General features: G+C 40.1%; 1 protein-coding gene and 1 pseudogene across 4 annotated transcripts; one reads left to right on the top strand and one right to left on the bottom strand.

Annotated features, from left to right (window-relative positions):
- Positions 1-625: 625 nt before the first annotated feature.
- Positions 626-13,166, bottom strand: CLK4 (CDC like kinase 4). Of its 3 annotated transcripts, XR_015948169.1 has the most exons (14): positions 13,074-13,166; positions 11,035-11,186; positions 10,503-10,725; positions 9,296-9,383; positions 8,863-8,929; positions 8,186-8,302; positions 7,923-8,089; positions 7,717-7,811; positions 6,575-6,704; positions 6,236-6,318; positions 3,179-3,258; positions 1,995-2,082; positions 1,429-1,908; positions 626-1,083 (listed from the first exon to the last, which is right to left on the bottom strand). XR_015948169.1 is itself a non-coding variant. In XM_060271650.2 (13 exons), the coding sequence occupies exons 1-13, from the start codon at positions 13,113-13,115 to the stop codon at positions 1,768-1,770; spliced, it is 1,470 nt and encodes a 489-aa protein (XP_060127633.2). In that variant the 5' UTR covers positions 13,116-13,166; the 3' UTR covers positions 626-1,767. The 3 variants fall into 3 exon arrangements, 2 of the variants coding, with proteins under 2 accessions (XP_060127633.2, XP_034961482.3); XM_060271650.2 differs by having other exon boundaries at positions 626-1,908; positions 10,503-10,722; XM_035105591.3 differs by having other exon boundaries at positions 626-1,908.
- A 79-nt stretch (positions 13,167-13,245) lies between these two features.
- Positions 13,246-13,774, top strand: LOC118080392 (cytochrome b-c1 complex subunit 10 pseudogene; annotated as a pseudogene). Its single transcript, XR_015948170.1, has one exon. The product of XR_015948170.1 is annotated as a cytochrome b-c1 complex subunit 10 pseudogene (transcript).
- Positions 13,775-19,127: the final 5,353 nt, after the last annotated feature.

The following is a 19,127-nucleotide window of genomic DNA, read 5'->3' on the forward strand; positions in this document are numbered from 1 at the left end:
ACAAGGCGCTATCCAACCGTTTTAGGGACTTCACCCTAGATTTGTGTAGAGTTTACTCCATAGCCTTTTCTTCTCCCATTCCCATTCTCTCCTATTCCCAGTCTCTCCTATTCCAGATGTTTTGGAACTACAACTGCCATAATCCCTGCCCACTGGCCTTGTTAGCTAGGGATCATGGGAGTTGTAGTTCCAAAACATCTGGAGAGCCAAGGTTGCCTATGCCTGACCTAAATAATGACCTTTACCCACGGATGACTACTTGTCTTCCTCTTTAGTTGGAGATTTTTGTAATTACAGCAGGTGGGCAGCAGATGTATTCCTGTGCTTCTAGGTTTGCCCTCTGACTTCTGCACAGTTGGAGAAAAGAATCCCTCACTTCTTATTCTTGCTACAAGTCATATAACAAGCTGTCACCTACACAATGACAAGCAAATAATATCATTTGACTGGGCAATTGGCTGATTTGTCAACCCTATCTGGATTGTGACAATACATATTCCCTGGCATTTTCTTTTGTTAACATCATTGAGTGCTAATTACCATCTCTTAGACTATCCTACCACACAGGACTGTTGTGAGAATAGGAAGAATCCTATGTACACTGATCTTGGTGAAGAACAGGATATACATGTAATAAGTACATTTATTATTACTTTTCCTTGGATTGAAGTTACTATACAGGATGTTAAACATCATGTTACAAGGCTCATTACATAAAATCAAATGCTGTAACAGATCTTAAATATAATATTAAAAGATTCAACACATGCTACTTTAAAGTTAATAATGAAAATGTGAATAATATTGCTAGCTGCAACTTCTGGTCTCTTTAACAGACCAGGAAGTAGATTTGTCTACCAATTTTTGCCAAAGGTAAAGCATGGCTTTTTATCGACACCCCCAATATTCAAGCACCGAGAACACAATCTGCCTACCATAAACAATCACATTCATAAGGACAATTGGTGAAATCCAACACTGGACAGGTGAAGTTTTGCTTGCACAACTGGACTTTCCTTTCCTCCCCTTGCAGCTGACCCCACCAAATCTACTCCAGAGGATCAGATTCCTGTGGAGCTGATTCTGTAGGCATGAAGAAAAAGGGGAAGTCCGATTACATGAGTGGAAGTGTGAATGCTCACACATGAACAACACTGGATTTCACCCAATTAATACAATGCTTTTACTATTTAACTATTTAATATCTCCCCTCGCAAATGAAATAAAGTAGATTTTACAAATCAAAAATGGGGAAACAATGTACTCATTAATTAAAATGGTTGATAAATATATTCTGAAAAAATAAAATGGCAGGCAAGCAATCAAACTAGATCTCACTTCAAATACTGTAGTATTCTAAAGGTTAATACCATTTTAAACCTGTCTAAACACAACAATTTAAGGAAACATTCAAGCTTGAAAAAGTACCTTTCCCAAACACCGACTCCAATCCCAAAAGCATTCGGTATTAAAATGGTCCAGCAATGTTTAACCATGTTACAGTCTTCAAAATATCAATAGTTGCCTCAATTCAAAAAAGTGCAATCACTTGTAGAAAATGAAAAAATTTAATGTGTAAATTAATGCATCCATGATCAGTAATACCACAACTGTTCAACAAGAGAGCCACAGCATTGGTACAAAAAATGTATGGTAATATTTACAAAATAAATTGTAAAAAATAATTTATTATTTACATCTTCTCACATTATGTTGTTAACTGACACAGTCTTATCGTCTCTTTGGAGGAAGGTAGATCAAATGAGTTTATCTGTTTTTTAAAGGGTCAAAAAAATGATGCTCCAGGGCTTCATCTAGAGTAATTCTCTTGACAGGGTCATATTCCAACATCCTACGAATAAGGTCAAAAAGATTTTTATGGTCTTTATCATGACAGTGCATGAATTCCTGGAAAAAGAGAAAGAAACTTTAGATACATCTCTTTGGATTCCAGAATCAAGTACTATAGAGGGAAGAAAATAACACTCTCTTACCTTTAGTGGTTTACACCGCCTCCTAACATAGCGACCTGAAGAACTATGTTCATCCCAGTCCAACTGGTCATGGTGGAAGTAACGTTTCCTGTATACAAAAAGGCTACATGAAATATACCCTTTCTTTTTTAGTTGTTGAAGTGCAGCCTTCTACGCCTTGCCCTTGAGATATTTTTAATTTCCAGCTGATTCTCTTTTATTCCTTTCTCTCACCATTTCTGTGAGCTCTGGGCTACCTCCTTTACACATCCTGACAGGTATAATCTTCATCAGATCTTTTCCCAACCATAGTTTCTAAGGTTCCAAAAGTTCTTCCTCTGAACAATCCGACCACTGTCAGCTTTGTGGCCATTGCTACCTAATCCTATGCACGTGTCCTTGGAAGGAGGTCCCACTGAGATCAGTGGATGTATTCCGTTGTGTGCATAGGATATCAGTCTTAAATCTAGAAGCTTAAATGCAAGCTTCAAAGAATGGGTGTCCATCCTTGTCTCTTACCTAAGCTCCCCTGTGCTCTTTCATCTCTTAAGCATATTTCCTCACTTCCCCTACCACACTTCTCTTATTTACTCATGGATTGCTGTGCTGGTCTTACTCTGCTGTTTCTCCTCCTCAGGAATCCAAGAGGAAGCTCTAGAAATCCTACAGCAGCATCTCAATATAGAGCAGTTGGGGCGGGGAGGGAAAAGGAGAACTTCCCTACCACTTTGGTCTCTACAAGTCAAACAATGAAATTAAACAGCTGCTAAAATCAACTGCAAATTTCAAATACAGGGGAGAAAGAGATGGAGAACACAGAGTACATATTCAGATCCATTATATATGTTGTAGCTCAATAGGACTGAAGTGATAAACTTCAATTGGACAGACCAACTCCCCTTGTTTCACAATAACTACTGGTGCCTCCTGTTGTTCTTATGCGTTTTCATGTAATAACATAATCACAAAATCATGTAAGAATTCCAACAGCCAATGAAATGGAAATTTTTGTTCAATTTAATTTCTTAACTGCAGAATGTGTAAGTGGCATATACAATTATAACTTCATGCTTAAGTAGTTTACAAAAACAGAAAACAAAGCATATTTTAATCACTTGTATAGAACATGTGTAATCTCACTGTATACAAGTTGTACAAGTGACAATAAAGTATTTCAACATTTATTCAATTTAAAATAAATTTACCTTGATTTTTTAATCATGTGCGTGGGTAAAGGTCCTAGTATCCTCTCCATCATTGCCAGATGTTCCTTACTATCATGTGTCTGGAAAGGGGAGGGGCAGGAATTGAATGTATGCAATATTTATACTACTGAAGTTAGAATCAAAATATACTTTGCCCATAAACATGATTTAAAACACAGTTATACAGTAGTATAGAGGCATTGTTTTCCTCCTCTGACTCAGTGTTGTTAATTTTCCAAGTATAACATTCCCACCCACCGCTCAGGTTTCCAGCTTTATGGAACACCAGAAGGAAACAAACCAAGGAATACATAATAAAGAAAACAGAAAAAAGAACTGGTATAATCAAGATCATACAGAGAAATGAAATTTGTAATTAAGTCTTAAATGATGTCAGAAAAACATTAAACTTCCCAAATAACTGAAATTAGTGCTGTTGTGTTTTTGGAGGCTGTTGTTAGAAGCAGATGTAATAAATATCCAACAAGTGGCATAAAAAGGCTGTGGTTTTTCCTTGTCTGTTATGTGTCAGTTTTTCTGCTGTTACCACCAACCAGACATTTGTAATACACACAGTAAGTCCCAGTGTTCAGAAACTTCTACTGCTGACCAACAGTTTGTCTAGCAATGACCAACAGAAGTAACAGCAGGTCCTTGAATAGCATATCCTTGTTCTGGACCATAAAAATTGATAACAGAAAGAACTCTGGTATACAGTGAGGGGGGAAGTATTTGATCCCCTGCTAAATTTGCCTGTTTGCCCTCTGACGAAGATATGACCAGTCCATAATTTTAATGGTAGGAAAAACCCCAGAAACCCAGAAGACCAAAGTCAGAGATTGATGTGCAGTATAATGAGTGAAATAAGTATTTGATCCCTTTGCAAAAGATGACTTAGTACTTGGTGGCAAAACCCTTGTTGGCAATTACAGATCCTCTCCAAGTCAGTAAGATTTTGAGGCTGATGTGTACCTACTTGAGCCTTCAGCTCTTTCCAGACTTTCGATGGGATTATGATCTGGAGACTGGCTAGGCCACTCCAGGACCTTAATGTGCTTCTTCTTGAGCCACTCCTTTGTTGTCATGCTGGAATACCCATCCTTGACCCATTTTCAATGCCCTGGCTGAGGGAAGGAGGAGCTCACCCAAGATTTGACGATACATAGTCTCGTCCATTGTCCCTTTGATGTGGTGAAGGTGTCCTGTCCCCTTAGCAGAAAAACACCCCCAAAGCATAATATGCCCCCCCCCCATGTTTGACTGTGGGGGTGGTGTTCTTGGGGTAGTAGGCAGCACTCCTCCTCCTCCAAACACGGCGAGTTGAGTTCATGCCAAGGAGCGTGATTTTGGTCTCATCTGACCACCAACACTTTCACCCAGGTCTCCTTTGGGTCATTCAGATGTGCATTGGCAAACTGAAGGCGGGCCTGTACATGTGCTGTCTTGAGCAAGAGGACCTTGCGGGCTCTGCAAGATCTCAGTCCTCCACGGCGTAGTGTGTTACCAACTGTAGTGTGTTACCAACTGTTTTCATGGTGACTATGGTCCCAGCTGCCCTGAGATCATTGACAAGTTCCCCCTGTGTAGTTCTAGACTGCTTCATCACTGTTCTCATGATCATTGCAACTCCACGAGATGAGATCTTGCATGGAGCCCCAGACCGAGGGAGATTGGCAGTTATTTTGTGTTTCTTCCATTCGCAAATTACTGCACCAACTGTTGTCACCTTTTCACCAAGCTGCTTGGCAATAGTCTTGTAGCCCAGTCCAGCCTTGTGCAGCTCTACAATCTTGTCCCTGACATCCTTGGACAGCTCTTTGGTCTTGGTCATGGTGGCTACTTTGGAATCTGCTGGATTTATTGCTTCTGTCAACAGGTATTTTGTACAGGTACTGTAACGAGCTGGGATTACAGGTAAGACCTCCCCCTTACAGCAGGTGCTTCTAATCTCAGCTCGTTATATACAGTGAAGATACCAGGTAGCCTGACATCTGGCTGGTTGATGGGGATCAAATACGTATTTCACTCATTATACTGCACATCAATCTCTGACTTTTGTCTTTCTGGGGGTTTTCCTGTTGTTATTCTGTCTCTCACAGCTGCAATAAACCTACCATTAAAATTATGGACTGGTCATTTCTTCGTCAGAGGGCAAACGGGCAAATTTAGCAGGGGATCAAATACTTTCCCCCCCCCTCACTGTAAGGACGATAGAAGCCCCAGTGATGTGCAGCAGTTTCAGATCTACATTATACCAAAAAGGACAATAGAAGCCACAGTGATGTGCAGCAGTTTCAGATCTACATTATACCAAAAAGCGTGCCGTCCCTCCAAAGAAGTTATCGACAAGTATACCATAAATATATTGGATTGTATCCAACAGTGACACTCAGTTAATGGCACAGATTCCTTCAACAGAACAGAAAGGGGTGCAATTTTTGGAGTTTGCCCCCTTCTGACTTCACAGCCCACCCTAAATCTGCTGCAGAGGTTTTGGGGACTGTCAGGGGAGGATTTAAGGGAGACCCTGAGGCAAGAGCTGAAAACTTCCTTCCCTGATCTGCAGGTAGAGGCCTTACCATCAGCTGAGTGGCTCTAATGCAGGCATCCCCAAACTGCGGCCCTCCATATGTTTTGGCCTACAACTCCCATGATCCCTAGCTAACAGGACCAGTGGTCAGGGAAGATGGGAATTGTAGTCCAAAATATCTGGAGGGCCGAAGTTTGGGGATGCCTGCTGTAATGGGTGCAGCTCACAAAAGCTCATACCAATGACTTAGTTGGTCTCTTAGGTGCTACTGGATTTTTTTTTTTAATTTTCTTTCCACACATCTTACAAAGTAACTTTATTCTCCAAACAATCTCACCGAATGTCTTTAAATGTTAGTGTGTTATGAAACATTTGCAGGACTGGCGTACATTTAACATTTTGAGCATTTCAACTCTACATACTTGGATAAATGCCAAAAATCAAATAAAAGCATTAACATATATTTTAAACCAGATTTTGAACTGCAACTCAAGTGAAAAGTTCTAAATAAAATGACATACACATACCTGAAAGACTGTAAAACCGAGGTAATATTCAATCAGAATGCATCCTATGCTCCAGACATCACAGGGTTGGGACCACCCAAGTGCTATAACACAATTCACAAAACGTTAAGTTAGTTGAAAATTCAATTCAGACAAGAAATCCATCTCCTGAACAATCTGGAGCTTATTTCATAAACTACCCACCATTCTTAGATCTACTATTTTCCTCAATTTTATGGAACACAACTAAGCAGTAATATTATACATGAATAGTAAAAGTATTTTTTCAAATGTTTAAATTATATAAATATTATTTAAATATGTTTCCTTGTTACATTTCCAGGAAAATTCTCTACTAACCTAATATAACTTCAGGTGCTCTGTAGTGCCTTGTAGACACTAAAGTGCTATGATGTTCATTGTCATATGTTGCACTTCCAAAGTCTACAATTTTAATATCTGTATTTTTCAGTGTCCGTTCATCCCGCCTCTGTAACAAAGTCAAAATGCACATCATTATTTTTTAAAAAAGAAGTTGAATCTCATTGTTAACCTGCTCTCATTACAAAGACTTAACAAACCATCCTTTCTGCAGATTAACTCCGTCCTGTGTCTACTGTTCATGCACATGGAATTGGCAAAATGTTATACCCTTTACTCTCCTTCTTCCTATTTGGGGGTGGGGGAGTCCTCTATACTTACCTAAGGCAAATGTATTTTAACAAGCCATGCTTTTCGTATTAAGAGCAATGATACAACAGCTAACCTAGGTGAACTAATTCTTACATAGGAGATTCTAATCCAAATCCATAGTTTCACAGTTCCTTAGCTATAGGTAAAGGTAAAGGACCCCTGACCATTAGGTCGTCGCGAACAACTCTGGGGTTGCGGTGCTCATCTCGCTTTACTGGTCGAGGGAGCTGGCATACAGCTTCCGGGTGATGTGGCCAGCATGACTAAGCCGCTTCTGGTGAACCAGAGCAGTGCACAGAAACGTCGTTTACCTTCCCGCCAGAGTGGTACCTATTTATCTACTTGCACTTTGATGTGCTTTTGAACTGCTAGGTTGGCAGGAGCTGGGACCGAGCAATGGGAGCTCACCCCGTCGCGGGGATTCAAACCACCGACCTTCTGATTGGCAAGCCCTAGGCTCTGTGGTTTAGACCTTAGCTATACTATATCCGTAAGCCTTGTGAGAAATCACACCAACATAACAGTAAGTAGTACAAGTACTGGTTTGCTTTGTCATCAGCATGTTCATATAAATGTGAAATAATTACCGATCTTCTGTTCGAGGCCTTTACTATCATTTATCAATAGATTTTGGTCTTAGCACCCACAAAGTACTTAAGTAGAATACCTGAATATGCACTTGAACACATCTTGTGTTACGGTAAAGGCTGCTTGATGCGAGCAAAACTTAGAAATTGTATATGGCATGGTTAACCATAAAAAAGTAGAAATAGCCCACTGGGAAGAACCCTGAAAGCAAGTGAACTTACCATTTTAGAATTATACTTTACTATATAATCAGATTCTACAAATAAAATATTTTCAGGTTTCAGATCTGTATGAGTCAACTTATTGTGATGCAAAACTGCCAAAAAAAAGAAAGAAAGAGAAAGAGGTAGGAACGCAATACTCAAATCAATGCCTATAATTTTAGGATATGGAGAAATTCTTTAAAATTTAAATATACTGTACTTACAGTTTATAGAATGACAAATCTGATAAGCCATCTTCCTAATAAGTTCAATAGGAAAAGGCAAAAAGCTATTTTCTTTAATAAAGTCATAGGTACTGAGTCCCAGCAGCTCAAATACAATGCAAACATGACCATGATGTTCAAACGATTCCAGCATCTGTACACAACAGCTAGAAAAAAGAAAACAACCATAACAATAACTGAATAAAAACAATTGGTAATTTAAAACTGTTTAAAATAATGCTTTCATTCTAGTTTATACTTACAATCTGCTGCCAGGATCCAAGGCATTTAAGTGCTCCAATACCTGAATTTCTGAACGAGCTGCTTCTCGGTATCTACCAACACTTTTCACAATTTTTATAGCTACATGCATCCCTTTCCTATGGAACAAAGTAAAATACTGTCATTTAAATTTGCCCATTCTCAACCAAGTGTCAAGCAATCTACTGTAGACTGGGTGCATCAGTAAATCATGGTTATTTTACACTTATTATAACACTTTCAAGGCTGAGACAAAAAATATTTTTGAGACAAAAAAGCTAACAATTTTGTGTTACTATCCGTTTTATTTGTTGTACATGTTCACAGAAGAACATAGCAACTGCAGTGAGCATCTAATTATTAATGTCAAGAATGAAATAACTTCTACTGTTAGCCCAAGTATGATTAAAAGTTGCATTACACAAATTAAAGCCAGGTGCACCCAGATGCCCACAAGGAGAGTTGAAAAAACAGTTGTGGGTGGGGAGAACTACTTCGTACTGTGGAAGGTGTATTTGTTGAAATGCACTTGTTATTTATTTCAAAATACTGTATTATAGAAATCTTGTCTAATTTTCTGTTCATAAGTCTCACAAAACTTCATGTACATTGGGTAGCATGTACACTGTATTTCTACCTTCAGATGGAAAACATTGCATTGAAAATATTGCATACTTACATGTGGTGATCAATGCATTCTACTACTTTTCCAAAAGCACCTTCCCCTAAAGTTGAAATAATTTCATCTAAAAAATAAACCAAAGCTTTTATTGAAGTAGCTGAACAAAGATTAACATTGTTAAGCATGTCATAGTAAAAACATTAACTTAGTGTTTGCCTTTGAAAGCATTATTTTATCAGATAGGTGTCATGAAATAGCTATCTAGCTATCAGTCTAAACTTAAGCTGCATTTACTACTGTTGCATTGAATAGCAATATTTAAGAATACAGAAATGAAAGGGAATGTAAAATAATACAAAGACAAAAGAAAAGACAAGAGAGGGTAATGAAGATTTTTTTATCCCCCCACCCCTACTCCTCTTCTAACATACTAGTCTAAACAGATTTTTTGCTGAGTTTTTTTAAAAAAGGGTTGAAAAATATTCTATACATCTTGCTCTTAGTACGTCTCCACTTTGACAGATCAGATGACCCTCCTCATCCTCTACACTCCTGGATCTTTTCCTTCGGTGACTCTTCTGGAAACGGCACCAAGATCGTCCAGCCAATCAATATATCAGTGTGAATTCAGGGTAGAATACGCAATTCATTCAGCGGGGATATTCAGGCATTCAGTTACGCACCAGGCCACGAACAGTTGGCAGGAGCAATTTCAAATTCAGTCCCCAGAAATTCACAGGGCACAGTTTATGTTACAGAAGAAAAACATGGCAAGGAACAGATTTTCAGATAAATATTTAAGAGTAGTAAGACAACAGAAACACAACACAATTTTGTTCTGAAATTATGGATTGAAGACTAAAATTTAAATTTGCAATGTAAATATTTACTTTTGCTATTTGAAAAGATTTTGTCATTTGTGTCTACTTTTTTGAAATCATAACTAGGTCTGATCTCCTTGAATATCTAGCAAAGTATTTTAAAATAATAATAATTATTAAAATAACAGAACTTCCAAGCAATTAATTTTTTTCTTCCATGTTTCAAAAAGCTAAAGGGAAAATATTCACAATTCATGAAATGCAATCTGCAATCTAATATTCTGAGTGTATTGATTCAGAAGTACAAATATTATTTAAACCATAATACAGTAATCCTAAATTTGAATGTAGACATCAGCAGTGCCATACGGTTTCTGGAAAATCAAAACTCCATTCCTTGCTAATTGGTAGAGGGAAATGCTTTCTGACAGATCAGTGAATGATCAAAATTTGCATGGGACTGAACTAAACTACTGAATAGAAACATGCTGAATTCATTACTTTTTTCATAGCCTAATTCCATGTAAATTAATACCTTCTGTGTCTTTGGAGATGGGGTGGAAAGAATGGCTTCAAAAGGATATAAAACTCATTCAAATGAGAACAGCACTTGACTGCTTCTCTCTACCAGCTCAACTAAGAAATCATTCAAGTTTTCGAAAGCTTCAGACAAAAACTCATGTGGTTGGCACCACTCACTAGGTAAACATTTTCAAATGTCTGAATACATGCTATGTATATATTTACAGCAGATTAAGAGAACCCACATTTAATTGTACTGAAATTTTTAAAGCATTTATACTCAGAGAATCTGATACTCCATGAAGGAACTTAAAACACTAATACATTGTTAATACATTTTTAAAGTATGCATACCGAATACAAGCTGTCATGGGGGTCATGTTTCTTATGCTTTCTTTTATGACTACTTTTCCCACTTTGACCAGAGGATTTGCTAAAATGATGTTGGTGACTCTTTTCATACTCTCTGCAATAATGCTTATAGTCATCTACGTCACGGAAGTCATTTACATACTCCTCAACATATCTTCGGTCATGACGGTCTCTCTTAGTTATGGATCTATCTTCCAAGTAGCTGCTGAAAACAAATAAAATTTATTTTTTTCAACTTTTTTTTTTAAAACCTTGTTGAAAGATAAATCTATCCACCATCAAAATTGCCTTCTTAAATAGTGCTTTAAAAGCTTTTGTTCATTTCCATACTCTCAAGATGAAAGAAATAATGAATAGCATCACAGTAACTATTATTCATTTTTAAGTGAACTACCAAAGAAAAACTCTGATTGAACAGCAATATGAAAACTTAAAAATGACAAATGTAAATCAATAAAAGATTTAAGTTACATCTAGTTATAATTAGATGATCATTAAGTCAAGAGTCATTTACCTGTTGGCACTTTTAAGTGATTGATAGCATCTGCCTTCTCTTTCACTGCTGTGAGACTTCCGCCTGCGCTTTTGGCTATGTGTGCTCTTTTCTTCATCCCAGCTCCTTCTTTCACCCTGCCCAGAGCAATGGGTTAGCTTTGAGTGCTTCATCTAACACAGGAAAATATACCAAAGCAAAAAATTACATTACAATGAGAAAATAAAGATGAGATATTAACAACCCCCTCCCACACGTGTTTATTTAGATGTAAATAGACTGTTTAGATGTAAAGAAGACTGGTCAAGTTTTTGGACTTCACTTCCCTACCCTTTGCTGTTTACCTGAGTAACCAAATTTCCATCCTCACCAGGATGAAAAATTTTGACTGACACTTTTTTAGAGCTCCTGTATTTCAGTTAATTGGCCTCTCATTTAAATAGCCATTTCAGCTTACATTGAGTTGGGGAGGGAAGAGCTGTTGGGGTTGCTCCAAATGGCATGAGAAGAGTGTGAAGAAGATAGTGATGCAATTAAGCCCATCAACCCTGAATTATCTGCAGTGTCAAGAAAGCTACAGATTCTCCAGCTTGTTGCAGGTCTGTTTCAGAATTGATTGGTGAATTTCTAAAGTGAAAAGAGGGCTGTTCTCACGCCTGCAGCCTAAGGTCTCCACTAATCCCAAAGGGAATGAGACATAACCTATGCAGCTATCAATTGGGAATGCTTTGGGACTCAATTTCCTGCATGAAGCAGGAGGTTGAGGTTGGACTAGATCAGGCATCCCCAATCTTCGGCCTTCCAGATGTTTTGGACTACAATTCCCATATTCCCCGACCACTGGTCCTGTTAGCTAGGGATCATGGGAATTGTAGGCCAAAACATCTGGAGGGCCACAGTTTAGGGATGCCTGGACTAGATGGTCTGCAAAATGACACCACTCCCAAGCCTACATTTCTGTGTCTGCGATCACTTGGTCAGAAAGTTATTTGTGCACACTTTCAGGGTGTTTTAAAATTAGTTCTAACGGGAAGCTCTGCATGTCTAAACACTCGGATTGAACCGTCACATCTGTCAATGTTTATGAAACAAAACATGCTTTCTATCCCAAAACTAATTGGCTGTTTTATTGTGCACGCAACCTGAACCCAATGCTTCCATCAAGGCTGTCTGTGTAAAATATGCATTAGCTATAAGAAGTGTTGCCTCTACGTGGGAGGGTTTAATTTCTAAAACTAGAAATGCTGGGCTTTGCCACTCTCTGGATGCCATGCTCACATCCTACTGCACGGAAGTGTGTCCCCAATCCGAGAGCTGACATTTCATCAGGAGAGACCTCGGGCTCTCCTGCTTAAGGGTCCTTCCCCCCAGCCCAGTGCCAGATTTACATATAAGCTAAACAAGGTATAGCTTACGGCCCCACTTTCTTCGGGGCCCCCCAAAAATTTAAAGGAAAAAAAACCTGGATGTACATTTCCAAAATATAAGATAAAAAACAAATAAAATAAAACCTACATACAGCAACAGTGTTTTGTGTTGTGTAGTCTCCTATGATGTAAGTAATGGACCCCGCCTGCTGGCCTGCTCCCAAAAATATCACATATTTTGTTATGTGCAAATGGCTTTAGAGGCCTATTAGGTCCATAAATTACAATTTAGCATATATTCAACGCAAAAAACAGAGATAATTTGTTGTTGACAAAGGACAGCTGGACATATAAAGGACCCTATTACCTTCAGTAGCTTAGGGCCTCATCAAACCTAAATCCGGCCCTGCCCACCCACCTACCCCCCCCCCCCCGCCCCAGGTGCACAAGTCCAGGGGGTGAGGGAAAGGTTTACATGTTAGGAAGTGCAGGGGGCCTCCGTCTCCGAAGCTCATATCTGCCCCTCCAAGCGAGGTCTTAAAAACAACAAATCTTTCAACACGTAAAAAATTATTCCCTACCTTGCATCCTCCTACTCTCTACAGTCTATCCCAACGACTGGGGGGGGGACTGAAGCACCACAGAGCAAAATAAGGACCTGGTTTCCCCGCTTCCCGTCCCTCCGCCACTTACCCTCAACGGCGAACTGCGAAGGATAAACGTCTCTCCTTCCATCCGCAAACAAACAAAATGGCGGCTTCCTCCCTCTCTCTCTCTCTCTCTCTCTCCGCAGCCACGCCCGTAATTGCGGGGTTCCGTCACACGTGATGATGCGTAGACTTATAATATATAGAGGCACGCGCGCACACGCAAACAATGCCCGACTTCTGCGTGGGCTATGAACGACGCTTTTTGTTTCTAGTTTGTCGCAGCAGCTGCGGCAGAAAGCACCGACAAAAAATAGAAAGCGCTTCTCCTGCTTCCAGGCGGAAAGGCGCAAGAGCCGGGGCGGGGAGAGGAAGGATGCTGAGCAAGTTCATGGGCCCCCGTTACGGGCAGCTTCTGCGCATCTGGATGCCTACGATGAGCATGTGGGGCACGGTGGGAGCCGTGGGACTGGTGTGGGCCACGGACTGGAGGCTGTTCCTCGACTACGTACCTTGGATCAACGGCAAGTTTAAGAAAGACGACTGAGCAGCAAACCCTTCACCGCAAGGAGCGCAACCTGTTTGGTCTTGGAGAGGCTTCCTTTTCTCTTTGCCTGCTGGCACTTCGAACTGTGAACCCCTGAAACTGCCCGAAACCTTCCCTTTCCTCTCGTCGAACGGGCAGATGCTGCGCCGATAATGTCAAAATGAATAAAGCCTCTTAAAAAAGAAAAGAAAAGAAAGAAAGCGCTTCTCCTGTGCGCGGGTCCTGCTTGCGGGCTTGTTTGATGTTTTGCTATGCTTTTTATATACAGTATTTCACGTCAAAGTGCAAGTAGATAAATAGGTACCGCTACAGCGGGAAGGTAAACGGCGTTTCCGTGAGCTGCTCTGGTTCGCCACATGACCCGGAAGCTGTATGCCGGCTCCCTCGGCCAATAACTCGAGATGAGTGCTGCAACCCCAGAGTCGGTCACGACTGGACCTAATGGTCTGGGGTCCCTTTACCTTAAGCCCTCGAGAATGGCTAGGGGAAAGCAGCCAAATGGGCGGGGTATAAATGTTGTTGTTATCGAAGGCATCTAGTTGTTGGCCACTGGTTGGGATTTTATATAAGACCTTGACCTCAGGGCTCCTACGTTCCCAACTTTTGGAAAAGGGGGAACCCCTCTGTTTCTGATGCTACCTTTTGGGGTTTTGCTGTTGTTTGAAATGGCGGGGAGGGAGAAACGCTTCTTTAAGATCATGCGAGGTTCTCTCACTTCAGCTCTGTGAATTCGAAACAACATGAAATGCAACCAGGAAACTGTCTCTAGACCATGGGATTATCTCCTCTATTATTTCCTATCTCTATATAAAGTGGGCTGGGCGCGGGGAATGTAGATTCTGCGTTTGCATTCCAGCTGAGGCTCCGCCCACAGCGAGACCCCCGCTGGGAGGATAGCCAAAAGTTGGCTAGACGAGTGATGATGGTGGGGATGATAACAGCCTTGCTTACTTGGGAGTAAGGTAACCGCCACTGAATCTAGTAGGACCTACGTCTGAGCAAACGTGCTTAGGCTTGCTCTGGATATCAGGAGCGGCAAGCTCCTCTTTCCCAACTCATCCATCTGGTGTGTTCGCAGTTGCAGCCCGATTTTACGCACGCTTCCTCGGGTGTAAGCCCTAGTGATGTACTGTAATTGGGACTTATCTACCTACCGGTAGTGAGTGCTGTTCAAGATTGCACGACTGGGGTAAAATAAGTGGAAGTGAACTTTTGAATGTTTGGAGGAATAATCGGTTTGGGAAGTTATTTTGCGTAGAGGATGGGGAAATTGAGTTTTGCATTCACATATGAAATTAGATTTATATCTAGGCTGGAGGTGGTCACGGGTGAAATTAGCATACTGCTAATAATATGGTACATCAATAGCAAGCTGTTCATAATGTATAATATAAAGTAGGCATCTACACATGCTCAGTAATGGTTGTACTGTATTGATTTCCCTGAGCTAAAGTTGGAACAATCCTTAAGATATTACTAAATAACGTGTATCCCATTATCTTGCACGCTTAGGCTTGGGAAAAAAATGTCTCTGGGGTTTTGGCTTTTCGTAAGGCTCAGACTCCTCTTCTGTGGTTCTGGTTCAATTGCACAAAACGAGTTCTTCCTATAGGAGAGGGCATCTCCAAAAAGAAAGGGTAGCAGTGCTTGTAAATACTTCTTCCCGTGATCTTTGTTTGGGAAGAGTATGGCTAGAAAAGGTAGGAGAAACTTTGGGTGAGCACAACTGAGGAGGAGGTGATTTTGCAGGGTGGGTAAAATTAGTAGCACCCTCTTACTTTCAAAACCCAAGTATTTTGTCACATTGCTGTAATATACATTCATAGCTAATACCAAAGGTTCTTAGCCAATTATATTTGACAAGATACAAGACTGTCTAGCACAGGGCACACCTGCCTAGTGCTCTGGGCTTCAAGGCCTTTTTGGGGGGATAAGCCATAATACGTAGGTTTCTAACTTTCATTTTTTTAAAAAAAGTTTCTAGCATTTTTAGAACCTGAGATGTGAGGCAAAAGATACAAACCCCATTATTCTCAGTTTGTGGGCGAAATTAGCCTGATCTACCATGTCGGTGTTTTACCTCCACCCTGACAGATTTACAGTGGTACCTCGCAAGACGAATGCCTCGCGCAACGAAAAACTCACTAGACGAAAGCGTCTAGTAGACTCTAGTGATTCTTTTTTGCCTCACAAGATGAAGCTTTCTATGGCCACGTCTCGCAAGTCAAAATATTTTTGCCGGGGTTTTTTTGCCGTCTGCCTTTTGTTTCTGCAAGACGAAATTTTTCGTAAGATGGAACAACCCGCGGAACGAATTATTTTTGTCTTGCGAGGTACCACTGTATGTGCATGCGAGTCAGTGCAAGATGGGAGGAGGGGGACAGTATGTGCCGTCTGTGCAAGGGAGATATATATGTGGGGTGAGAAGGAGGCATGTTCTCTGTGTGTGAGAGAGGTGTATATGTGACGTGTGTGTGTATGGCATGTGCATATGAGTGAAAAAGATGCAGCTGCTTGTGTGTCCATGGTCTGTGTAAGTGCAGTGAGTGTGGTGTAGTTACCTTGGGGTGCGTAGGAGTAGCAGCAATGGTTGTATTCTCTCTAATTTTGGATTATGTCATGCTCCTCATGGCAGCCATGTTGTATTTCACAAAATTAAAATATGCCTACTAGTCCAAAAAGGTTGGAGACCCTTGGTCTCACCTAAACCTATGTCTGGGTCACACTGAGTTTAATGGAACAAATTCCCCAGTAGGTAGGCACAAATTTGCAGCTTAAGTAGTACTGAACACATAGCAGTACACATTATATTGAAGTTTGAAATTACTTACTTACTTACAGTATTTAGCTTTCTAAAACAATAGAGGTGGGAGGGCATGCTTCTTTTCTGAAGCTTGAAATTCTGGAAGTTTTGAGTGCCATAAACTTGTATTTTTTGGTCATAAATAAAATGCCAAATTTGAAAATGTGTGCTTCTGGTTAAATATTTTGAAAAGAAGTTTTTTTTAAAAAACAACAACAAACAAAACCCTGAAAATTTGGAAATGGCTTATTGTATAGCACAATTATAACCATGTCTACTCAGAAGTTAAGTCTTGTTAAATGAGGCTTACTCCCAGGTAAGTGGAGTTTATGATTGCAGCCATAGTAACTACAGTATACTTCTCCAAACAATGCTAAAAATCCCTAAAGGCTGTTAAATTAGCTGTATTTCCCCCATCTGGTAATATATATGCTGTAACTTAATCTGGCACATATCTAGCTCTTTTCTGTAAAAACTTACTGACAAACTAGTAATTGTTTTGTATTCACACACACAACCTTTTTAAAGGTTTAAAACTGTATGGACTTTTACAAAGATATTTCTATTCAAACTGGCATTGAGACATTAGGGACAGAGAGGCTAGAATAATTAGTATATTGCTGTTCGCCCAGAGCCTTTATGATGGAGAGCTAGAAATAACTAAATCATAAATTATTTTATAGATTAGTGAAATAGTGTTAAAGCTTTTTAAATTTTATCCTCCCTGCATCCTGAATGTCCCTGAACCTGTGACGAGGCTGCACATTAGAGCGTGTTCTCTTAAATTATACCCTGGTTTATGTTAAAATGATGAAATGATGGAAACGTTACCATAGTTTTAAATAATTGTTACTTGTTCTCTTACTGTTCAGCAGGTGACAATAGCGCTACAGCTATAGCCTGCTTGCATTCTGCATGTCTTTGAATAACAAGGTCTATTCTGAGACCATGAAGGGGTTACAGAGTTCAATGACCAAAATATCCCTCCCATACCAGTAGTTTTTATGTCCTGCTTACCAGAAATAAAGAAGACTATGTTATGTTAGTTCATATTTTAGCAAAGCCGCAGATTAATTATGGTAAGCATCTAGGTACTAAGGCAAGAAGAGCAACACTGGTAAAGCAGAGGGAATGGCAATGAGCTGGTTTGCAAACAAACAAACAAACAAACAACAATGAATCAAACTATGGCTTACTAAGACTGTGCAGGGTCCTGGAGAGCAATTTGCAACCACTTTGCTCTGCCCTGTTCCTTTCTGCTGCTGCACTAAGCCAACCATGGCAGTTTGTATTTAGTGAGGCGAGAGCTTAAGCACAACTCCCAGTCCAGAGGTTACTGCATGGCAGCAAAAAGCACCAGGTTGCTTCCAGCAGTCTACAACAGGGGTCAGCAAACTTTTTCAGCAGGGGGCCGGTCCACTGTCCCTCAGACCTTGTGGGGGGCCGGACTATATTTTGAAAAAAAATATGAATGAATTCCTATGCCCCACAAATAACCCAGAGATGCATTTTAAATAAAAGGACACATTCTACTCATGTAAAAACACCAGCCAGGCCCCACAAATAACCCAGAGATGCATTTTAAATAAAAGGACACATTCTACTCATGTAAAAACATGCTGATTCCCAGACCATCCGCGGGCCGGATTTGGAAGGTGATTGGGCCGCATCCGGCCCCCGAGCCTTAGTTTGGGGACCCCTGGTCTACAAGTTCACATGATCTCCACTAAGCCACAGTTGTAAAAAGAAAGGTTGGATATCAGGCTTGTTGTTGCATTTCACTGTGAGAATAAGATGTATAAAATAGCTACTGGGGAAAAAACTGATACAGCAAGTGCCTGCTATATAAGAACTACCATTATTTAATTTTTTTACATTTGTATTTATTACATTTGTGTCTTTCCTCCAAGGCGCTCAAGTAGCATACATAGTTCTTTCCCTCCCCATTTAATCTCATCAACCCTATGAGATGGGTTAGGCTGAGAGTAAGTGCCCGACTCAAGGTCACCCCAGTGAGCTTCATGGCTGAGTGGGAACTTGAACCCTGGTCTTCCAGGTCCTAGTCAGACACCCTAACCACTATGCCATGCTTCCATCAAATGCATCACTGTAACTATTTAGAACAGAAGTAAGGAAAAGAATAGTTGTATTATAAGACTTGGGAAAGGGCAATAAAAATGATTCAGGAGTTGGAGGTGCCTTTCCTATAAAGACGAAGTAAAGGAAACCGCTTCTGTGTATTGCATAGCAGGGGGAAACAATTACCAAGAATAAAAGTACGTACACACTGAAGAAAGACAAAAGTCTGGACTAACCACATGTCCATGTTTTTTAATCTTACACCCACATTACAAAATTTAGAAATCATAGACAGTTCAGGCAAACTGTTAAAACACAGTATAAATTAGGCTTGTAATACAAATTCTGTACATAGGTAAATTAGCTTGTATGTGACTGACAAAAGGGTTTCATAACAATCTCACCACAGTAGTATAAAAAGCATGGGTAGGAGATGAATACTGAAAACAAGAATGCAGCATGGGATGGCTTCATCTCCAACAGCTATCTACTTATGACCATGCTCTTTTGTAGTATTAATGAAAGGCAGGGTAAGTATATCACCATTAACATTTTGTAAAGATATGTACAACCACAAAACAACAACAGCCTTCCCCACCCCCACCCCAAGTACCCTACTGTTTGTCTGCCAATGGGATCAAAGTATTGGTAATAATTTGAGAACTTCAAAT

Source organism: Zootoca vivipara, chromosome 2 (assembly GCF_965207765.1).
Source record: "Zootoca vivipara chromosome 2, rZooViv2.hap1.1, whole genome shotgun sequence".
NCBI classification, from domain to species: domain Eukaryota; kingdom Metazoa; phylum Chordata; class Lepidosauria; order Squamata; family Lacertidae; genus Zootoca; species Zootoca vivipara.

What these genes read in the sequence shown, in the direction of transcription:
- CLK4 (XM_035105591.3), bottom strand. Translation starts at nt 13,115, where the DNA reads ATGGAAGGAGAGACGTTTATCCTTCGCAGTTCGCCGTTGAGG. An exon ending in GATTTGTCATTCTATAAACT is followed by an intron (nt 7,812 to 7,922) that starts GTAAGTACAGTA and finishes TTTTTTTGGCAG; the next exon opens with TTTTGCATCACAATAAGTTG. An exon ending in AGCACCTGAAGTTATATTAG is followed by an intron (nt 6,319 to 6,574) that starts GTTAGTAGAGAA and finishes ATTGTGTTATAG; the next exon opens with CACTTGGGTGGTCCCAACCC.